Genomic DNA, 9,703 nt, shown 5'->3' on the forward strand with positions numbered 1-9,703 from the left:
CACACACACAGACACACACACACACACACACACACACAGACACACACACACACACACACACACACACACACACACACACACCTTCTTTCATTATGAATGAAAGTTAAACCGCTATAAACACAAAGGACCAGAACTTTAAACCGGGGTTAATTAAAGGTCTTGCATTTCTTTACACAATGAATGAATAGAGGAATAGCTCCACTAGGCTTTTTGTAATGAAGACTGCTTTTATTGTGTGATGGTATGTCAGGATTTTTTTTTTTTTATTCAGATTGAATGCATGGTTCTAAATAAACACAGGTAAGAAGTGACTTGTGTATGCACAGCTGAAGAATTTATATTTCAGATCAAAGGCATCAGTTCAAACATTAGCCAGTCTTGTCTTGTCTTTATCGTTGCTTATCGTTGTTAAATATTTTTTGGTTAAATCTAGGCAAAAGTATGTGATTTAAGTTAAATCTGAAAAAAAAAACACGTGGTAAATATTTGTGGTTTTTTTAAAATTTATTTACACTTGGTAAAACAATTTTTTTTGGCCCTCACACAAATCCGTTGTTTTTGTTAATAAAATACCTACAAGAAAATAACATCCGAAAGGACCAAAGTGTATCTCTTCATTCCCACAAGTACAGCATTCAATGATTATTTATGCATTGAATGGAATTTTCACACACAGATATCATCGGACAGATGGGGGCTCATGCAGCTGCTCTTTGAGGAATGTTTGGCTTCTCAAACCAAGAGCACATAAATCCAGCCATTTATATTTTAGAGGACCGGACTTTACTGCAGCTCACAATTCAAAGTCAGCTTCGAATTTACTATTTTTTAAAAATAATAAAAAGAGTATTTTTTTTTCTCTCAGATCCCCTTTACCTATTCTGAAGTTCACCTCCAAAAAAGGGAGTGCACCTTTAAGAGTCTCTTTTTGTGAAGTGAGCCAATTATTGTTTTCATATCCCGGCAAACAGGGGATACACAAGGAGAGCAGCCAAGTAGCTGCAGCAAGTCTGTCATGCCTGAGCCGAGGCAAAACACTGAACCCTGAATAATACAGCTCCCGGGAAGCGTAGGTAAGTACAGTGGCATTCTTAACACTGGAAGAGTTAATGGCGTATAGTGGATGTTCTCAATGAAAGCTATAAAAGTTTACTGCACTGCAAACTGTATGGGCGCTATGCAAGCTTACATGCTTTCCTGATCTTTACTAGGAATTCTTGATCCATATGTGAAGTTTCCTATTACAGGTTTTTAGACTGAAAATAAATCTGAAGCAAATCCGGTGTGTTTAAACATTATGTGCAGAAAACTACTGAAGAGTGTCTGGCTGCAGTTGCTACTATTACGTCATGTTTTTAGTAAAGTTTAGTGTTTGATTTTTGTGTATGTCTTTATTTTGTTATCGGTAAAGCTCTAACCAGGAAGGTTTGGTCACCTCTTATTTTACAGCTCTAGGGGAATCACCCTGGATTCAGTCTGTGGTTATACTGGGATTACCCTTAAAAACAGAGTGGTCAGTCAAATCACGTGACTTTCGTCACCTTGCGTTTTACTACAAAGTGCTGTGTTTTTACCCCTTACTATGTTTTTATATGGTGGTAACAGCTGATAGCAACAATGACAAGGAAATCTTTGACCTACAAGTTTCTTATCTAATCGGTGCGTTATTGTACTGGGTGGAGAAAATTGGCCGCTTTCATAGATCGCCAGGAACCAGACTAAAAGACGCCCATCCGTCAAAAAGGTTTGCACGTACACCTGAAATAAAGTCAGCTTGGCTCTGTTTTATTAATATGGGTTTTATGTTAACCTGTCTTATGTCTTAATTGATCCTCGACACAAAACCGTTTTCTGAAGAGTGCCTGTAAACATTCTCTTAGGTTAAACAGTGATTTATAAACATTGCTCTCTAAAAAGTTAAAAAATTAAAAGATTTCAAGGAACTGCAATCTTGATTCAAATAATTAGCATGTGCTGAAAAAAAGACCCTAATATTTAATTGATTCCCCCTTTAAAGAACGCTGAGCCTTTATTCTATATTTATTCACAATGCAAATAATTTAAATACAGCTACTGAAAACAATGAAAATGCTGCTGTATAATGAGGTGAGGTTGTACCTGTTTTCTGATTTCAGATTGTATCTCGAAGGAATGGCTGCTTTCCTGTGAAATTACAATGCATACTCTGTTTATCCAGGAATCGGTCTGCGTTTGTATTCTGCTGAGTGGAATAACAACAGGTAACCTTGACGTTCACATTTCTTCAATGCTGTATAGGGTCTGTTAAGAAGAGGGGCATGGAAGTATTGACCAGGTTAATACATGATTATTTAGCTCCTAGATTGCAGTTGTGACCCCCTTTTGTAGATTTCGATTACATTTTCAGTGTACTGTTCCTTACCTCTTTGTGATGTTTTGAGTGGCTCTTATAGCAAATAGCACATTTCTTTTCACTTTTTCATGCCATCTAAGGTTAAGGTTATTTGACCTGAGGTCTGGAAGAGCTGGCCAGTGCACCGCTGTGTGTGTACAGCAATACAAAATGAAGCTTGATTCATAGTACCTGTTCACTAGATGGCGCTGTCTCTTACTTCTGTAATGACACTTTGGCAGATCTAGCCTGGGTATAATATGTATGGCAGACACCTAGAATGGAAGAGCAGCTCCTGAATTGAGTGTAAAGCTGATTATCCCCTGACCTGTAAGTCTGAGTAACTGCTGTAACAGTAACTCTGAACCAATGCAAACATCAGAGACGTTTCAAATGGAATCCGAAGCCACTCAAAAACAGATTGCAGTAATTACCTTCTAAGCCTTAAATATCAGCAGGATTTCCTGTACGTTGTTATATTATACAATACAGACAATGGCTAAAAGTAAACAGTTGTATTGAGACCAAGCAGAGTGCGCAGGTTAAACTGTGGAGCAATGAGGTCAACAGACAGCAAAGAGTGTGGCATAGTGTGTAATAAATGCAGTTTCGGGTGTGTGTTTTGTTTCTGTTTTGTAGCTGACTGGGTAAGTTAATATTTGAACCCACAGCAGTGTAGTACAATAGTATATTGTTTTAATAACCTTCATCAGGACATTCCACTGGTTTGCTTTGCTTCATAGATTAGATTGAGATTCGGAAAGCCCCGCATGCTTGTGTCTGCTGATTTTAAACCATGCCCTGGTAGTTTAATTCATGACCAATTTATGTCATAACAATACTTAACACCCCCCCCCCCCCCCCAACCCCCTTTTTACTCTTTAAGCGCAATAATAACAAGGTCACTATGTAATCCTATTTTACCGTTTTCTAGTCAGATTCACGGGAGCTTTTTGGTCCCTATCTGTTTACCTGTGTACGGTATCGCTCTCTGAATACACAGTGATCTGAATACACAGTGCTCTGAATACACAGTGCTCTGAATACACAGTGCTCTGAATACACAGTGCTCTAAATACACAGTGCTCTGAATACACAGTGCTCTAAATACACAGTGCTCTGAATACACAGTGCTCTAAATACACAGTGCTCTGAATACACAGTGCTCTGAATACACAGTGCTCTGAATACACAGTGCTCTAAATACACAGTGCTCTAAATACACAGTGCTCTAAATACACAGTGCTCTGAATACACAGTGCTCTGAATACACAGTGCTCTAAATACACAGTGCTCTGAATACATAGTGCTCTAAATACACAGTGCTCTAAATACAGAGTGCTCTGAATACACAGTGCTCTGAATACACAGTGCTCTGAATACACAGTGCTCTAAATACACAGTGCTCTGAATACACAGTGCTCTGAATACACAGTGCTCTAAATACACAGTGCTCTGAATACACAGTGCTCTGAATACACAGTGCTCTAAATACACAGTGCTCTAAATACACAGTGCTCTGAATACACAGTGCTCTGAATACACAGTGCTCTAAATACACAGTGCTCTAAATACACAGTGCTCTGAATACACAGTGCTCTGAATACACAGTGCTCTAAATACACAGTGCTCTGAATACACAGTGCTCTGAATACACATTGCTCTGAATACACAGTGCTCTGAATACACAGTGCTCTAAATACACAGTGCTCTGAATACACAGTGCTCTGAATACACAGTGTTCTAAATACACAGTGCTCTAAATACACAGTGCTCTAAATACACATTGCTCTGAATACACAGTGCTCTGAATACACAGTGCTCTAAATACACAGTGCTCTGAATACACAGTGCTCTGAATACACAGTGCTCTGAATACACAGTGCTCTGAATACACAGTGCTCTAAATACACAGTGCTCTGAATACACAGTGCTCTGAATACACAGTGCTCTGAATACACAGTGCTCTAAATAGTTTGTGCTTTGCTCTGATGTCTGCTTTAATTGGTTTAGTTTGTTCTGTGAAAAGTTATCTATAGTTATCTTTATCTGCAGTTCACAGAACTGTTGTAGAGAAGATAGACAATTTAAGGGTGCTATTTTGCTTCCAAAACCTGTAAATGAAAAAGAAAAACTGCAAAAAACTATTTTAAATATCCAGTCCTTCATCCAGCAGCATCTCATGTTATAAGGTACAGTACAGAATTAATTATAATATTTTAAAGTTTTGCCGAACCCCCTTATTTGTCATTTTTAGCCTCCCTGTTACCCATACATGGAATTTGCAGACGCCCCCTTGACAGCAGCAGGTACTCCCTGAGCTTTAGGGTTTTTTGGAAGGCATGTACAGTATATTTAAATAGAAATAAACACTGTATAGATGCTAAATAGATTAGAGTATGCAATTCATTTTAGAAATGATAAACCATTGTTCTAGAAAATGTTACGTTCCACATTTGAATACTGTATTAGGGCCTGATTGGGTTTGGCATGGCCCTGGTGGGAGACATGCACTCCTCATATGCTCCGGTCCCTTGATTACTCTGGGAGGCCCAATCAATGCTGCAGTTTACTTAAATATTGCGTGCATGTGAACAAATGAACCGTGACAGGTTCAGATTTGTCCTGCAGGTTATGTTGCTAGCAATGCCTTTGTGTCTCTTTTTTAAGTTATTTCATCACTGCCGATGATCCCCAACAACAAAACCATTCTGTCCAGAGTTGGGGACCAGACGACACTGCCCTGCACCTTCACTCCAAAGACCAGCGATGGACTTATAGTGACTTGGACTAAAATACCGGGACAAACAGTCTACTTTTTCGCACAAGGCAAAGAGGATCCTGGGATACAGGAGGAGCGTTACAAGAACAGGACCTTTGTGAATGAAAGCCGGTTCAATAAGGGCGATTTCACTCTGTTTCTAGAGGATACAAGAGTCTCAGATGAAGGGAACTATCAATGTTTTGTTCGGTTCAAGCCTGCTGATTTTGAAAGTAGCAGTTTAGAACTGTACGTTGCAGGTGAGGTTTTTATTTTGAAGTTATAATAATAGGGGCAGCAGTGTGGAGCAGTGGTTAGGGCTCTGGACTCTTGACCGGAGGGTCGTGGGTTCAATCCCGGGTGGGGGACACTGCTGCTGTACCCTTGAGCAAGGTACTTTACCTAGATTGCTCCAGTAAAAACCCAACTGTATAAATGGGTAATTGTATGTAAAAATAATGTAATATCTTGTAACAATTGTAAGTCACCCTGGATAAGGATGTCGGCTAAGAAATAAATAATAATAATAACCACACCTTACCGCATCGCTGTAGGCTTGAACTGTGCCACACTATTCAGGAAAATCACTGCATGGCGTTCAGGCACCTACAATCATGTCTAAAGCTGTGTTAGACAGAGAAATATTGAGTGTTGTACATAATAACAAGGTATAAAAAAAAAGTCCCATTAAAGTGAATGAAGATGGACAAAAAGGACAAATAGTTTAAAAAGTATAAAAGATATCAAAAAGTTGTATAGAAGCACACTATTCCAGACCGGTCTACACGTTTTAAAGTTTGAACGGTGTAAGAGGAGTAGCGTGCCAAAGAATAATAATAAGAAGAAGAAGTATGTTGAAGATTTAAAGTGGGGACTCTTGCTTCGCAAGCCCCACTATATGTATACACACATATATATCATTTCAATTGCTATGGAAAGTACAACAGTATATGGCAGGAGTCGTGTTTTTTAAATTGGGCTCCAGTGTCTTTCTGTAACTCAATTAACTTTAATAAATAGACTAATTCTATCTTTGCTCTTCCAGCAAACTACACCAAGCCAGTGGCTTCCTGTCTCCAGTCAAACAGCGCCGGCAGTACCCAGGAGGCGAGCGCTGTGACCCTGAGCTGCCAGACCGAGGGAGGCTACCCCGAAGCCCAGCTGGTATGGACCTTTAGCAATGGAACCCGAGTCCACAGTGCTGCCCAACGCAGAGCGATTGACAGCAAGGGGCTGGTCAGTATCCAGAGCAGCCTCGTCATTGCCAGAGCTCTCAGTGAGAACCTCACGTGTGGAATCCACAACAGTAGACTGAGCCAGAGCTTCTTCACCTCCGTCACCTGCAGCCTGCCGAGCTCAGGTACTCTCACTACCCCCGCCCGGTGGCCATGCGGTGAACAGCACTGCCTTTATTTAGCATTGTTTTCATCTTCAGGAGTTCGGTTCTAGTTGTCTCCAAGAGGCTAGATCAGTCAAAGAAGTGTACTTATATTATTAGGGGCCGGCGCCATGTTCAAAACTTCAGGCACTACAATAAACACAAAAGGAAAACGTGACTATACAGAAATGGCATGTATGTTTATAAAGACACTTTGAATGATCTGTGTGTAGCTATGGCAGCTATGTGTAGCTATGGTAACGATGTGTAGCTATGGTGACTAACTAGAACTGAAGAGCAATTTCTGAACTCAGGTGCAAGCACCTTAAAACATACTTGTCAAAATTAAAAATAAAATAGTACTTTAGGAATGGCAGTAAGAACCGTTAAGAACGATTCCAAAAAAGGAGAGTTATTTATTACAGTAGCTTGAGTGCTTCTGAAAAACAAACGCTAAAAATAAAGAGACCTGCGTGCAGTTCTATAAAGGGAGTGTATTAAAAGGGGTTTCTGTTGTTGTTTCTCCTTTTCCTTTGCAGCAGGAAGTTTCCAGAATGAGGAACGAAAACGACCAGGCCTCCTGGCCTCCGTCGTGTGTTTTGTGTCAAGTCTCCTGTCACTGATTGTGAAGAAGGCCTCCTGCTGCTGATACAGTGTCATACCTTTCACTGACAGATTGTGATGTAGCACACTTTATGAAAGTAATAGCCATCCTAACCTATGGTACTGGGTTTCAACACCTTCCAACGACATTCAGACAGGAAGCTGGAGTTCCGGTGTCCAGTAGCATTTACTTTGATTAATGACCCTGGACAAAAAACCAATACCGACCCACTATAAAACAATAGGACTAAACGGCCAGCTTAAACATCCTGTTTACATTTCACTACTTGTTTCACTCAGATCAGATCTGTCTAATAAATCAATAATTCCTTCCAATGAAACCAGTTTTTTTTTTAAACAATATCTGGTTAGGACCTGTTCATTTGGCTATTAGTTGGGCTCTTGCTGGACTGTCTGGTGCAGAGACACAGAGTGTACTTTCTCACGGGCGAATGTTCTTCATCATTAATTAGATCTCGCTTCGATCCCCTTTCTATTGAAACTCCTGTATTGTGTTTATATATATATCCAAAAGAAAAAGGTAATGTAGGTACACTAAAATGTGAGTGATTGATTAAAAAAAATCTATTATATCAGGAGGTTTGGGACTACAAGTCCTTCTTCAGCTGGATGGAAACAGCAGTGCTGTGTATATAGAGAGAGAGAATTCAAAAACAGCAGACAGCTCTATATCACTATTTTAATAATTAGCTGCAATGTTTTGGCTTAATTCTGCAGTACATAATGTGCTAATAGAGTCATTTAGATAGACAGACTGATAGACGGAGAGTGTTTAATACTGAACTGTTTGTTAAAAATTACAATAGGGGCGATGGTAAATCGGAACGAGAAGAACATGGTAATGTCTGCATGTCATTTTTGTGAATTGCTGATTCTAAACTATACTGCAAATAGATGAACGTGGTTTATGTTAATAGCACACAGCTCACACTAAACTGTCAGGAGAGCAAGCATAGGAAGTAGGAGGTTGCTGAGAGTAAAGAGACACAGTACTGTTCTGTATAATAACCTCAGAATACTGCTTACATAACCTGCCCATTTCCTGGATACTGAAGCATGTTGAAATACTCACACAAATACAGACTAGAGTGGAACTATGACCAAATGTTTTGCATCACCTAGAATTTTAGGACTGAGACAAAAACATGTTTTGAAACTATACGAACATAATTTAGATATTTTATTTAATCAAACAAACTACAAAATGATATTGCTAAAAGTCTACCGGAAGCCTTAATAGTAGTGAAGTATTTCATGCTAGATTTCAATTTTTCAAGTATATGGAAAACTACAAAGCAGTGTCTAATTCAGTGTGTTAACGTAACATTATTCAGCAGGTTTCATTCGACTTTATAAAGCAACGTGAGTTAATTCTATCAGGTGATGCAAAACATCTGGCCACAGCTGCACTATTGACAGGCAGCTGCAATATCAGCATCTGTTCCATGTTATTGATTATACATTGTGCTGCAGATTTGTATAAAAAACAAAGTGCAACAGCATGGGTGTGAAGTGCATCTTCCAGCCTGCTGCTCCTGTACATTCCAGTGTGTGTGGGTGAGTAATAGGACAGGGTTGGGAGATGACCGGTCAGGGACGGCTGCCCGATGGATTTTTGGACTGTCTGTGTTAAATTCCTACACACTTGCTGACCCCGCAATGTTATTCTATACTCCCTGTTCTGGGAAGTTATTCCAGTTTGGGGTGTCAGGATTCGGGGATGTGCAGGGGTACATTTACATACGAGAGGAGGCCATTCAGCCCTTCAATGCTCATCTGGTTTTTTGGGTGTCAGGATTCAGGGATGTGCAGGGGTACATTTACATACGAGAGGAGGCCATTCAGCCCATCAATGCTCGTATGGTTCTTAGTAACTGACTGATCCCAGTGCCCTTGGTATCTATGCTGTGTTTAAAGTATTGATTCGGTTTCACTTTATCAACTCCTTTTAAGATTTTAGACTTCAATTGACCCCCATAAATCTTAAGATAAGTTCAATTCAGTCCCTTCAAGTTAAATTAAGATTAATTAAGATGAATTCAGTCCCTTCAAGATAAGTTATGATTAATTCAGTCCCTTCAGCCTTCATAGCTCATCCCTTTAAACCCTGGTTACTTTGTTGGACTCTCACACAATGTGCTTTTGGTATTGTGGGGACCTGAATTGTATCACAATTGCAGTGTCATGGTATCAGTGCAGCGCAGTATGCTTCTATATTAGGACAACTGTACAATATAAATGTCAAATCCATAATGTTGCTAGAGCGCTGGGCCAATGTTTGTTTTTGTTTCTTTAGCCTTTGTTAATAACAGAAATGCCATTTCAAAAGTGCAATTCCACATCTAAGATCTTTACAATGGTTAAACAATCTGATAAATGTTATTAGAGGAACACCAACTAAATGAATAAAGCTGGCACTGACCGCTGTTGTAATTTAAAATGAAGAAGCTGAACATTTCTCCATTCATTTGTGAGTAAAAATAAAGTCATTCAAAGTCTTGGTTGCAAAGTTACAACTGCGATTCTTTTAATATGGTAGAGAAAATTAGGAACTCTGTCCCTCCAAGCA

At 39.5% G+C, this 9,703-nt stretch overlaps 1 protein-coding gene across 4 annotated transcripts in view; it reads left to right on the forward strand.

Annotated features, from left to right (window-relative positions):
- Positions 1-7,709, forward strand: part of LOC117962377 (CD276 antigen-like) — a 9,151-nt gene extending 1,442 nt beyond the window's left edge. Inside the window, exons 1-6 of one of the 4 annotated variants that reach the window (XM_059009764.1) lie at positions 624-1,073; positions 2,136-2,240; positions 4,629-4,680; positions 5,042-5,392; positions 6,178-6,492; positions 7,050-7,709. In XM_059009764.1, coding sequence (XP_058865747.1) covers positions 4,647-4,680; positions 5,042-5,392; positions 6,178-6,492; positions 7,050-7,159 — 810 coding nt within the window. In that variant the 5' untranslated portion in view covers positions 624-1,073; positions 2,136-2,240; positions 4,629-4,646 and the 3' untranslated portion in view covers positions 7,160-7,709. Of the gene's footprint in view, positions 1-618; positions 1,074-1,658; positions 1,745-2,135; positions 2,241-4,628; positions 4,681-5,041; positions 5,393-6,177; positions 6,493-7,049 lie in introns of those variants that run through there. The other 3 variants (XM_034912835.2, XM_034912836.2, XM_059009763.1) reach the window with 3 other exon arrangements.
- The last annotated feature ends 1,994 nt before the right edge of the window (positions 7,710-9,703 follow it).

The sequence above is a fragment of the Acipenser ruthenus genome, chromosome 39 (genome assembly GCF_902713425.1).
Source record: "Acipenser ruthenus chromosome 39, fAciRut3.2 maternal haplotype, whole genome shotgun sequence".
NCBI lineage: Eukaryota > Metazoa > Chordata > Actinopteri > Acipenseriformes > Acipenseridae > Acipenser > Acipenser ruthenus.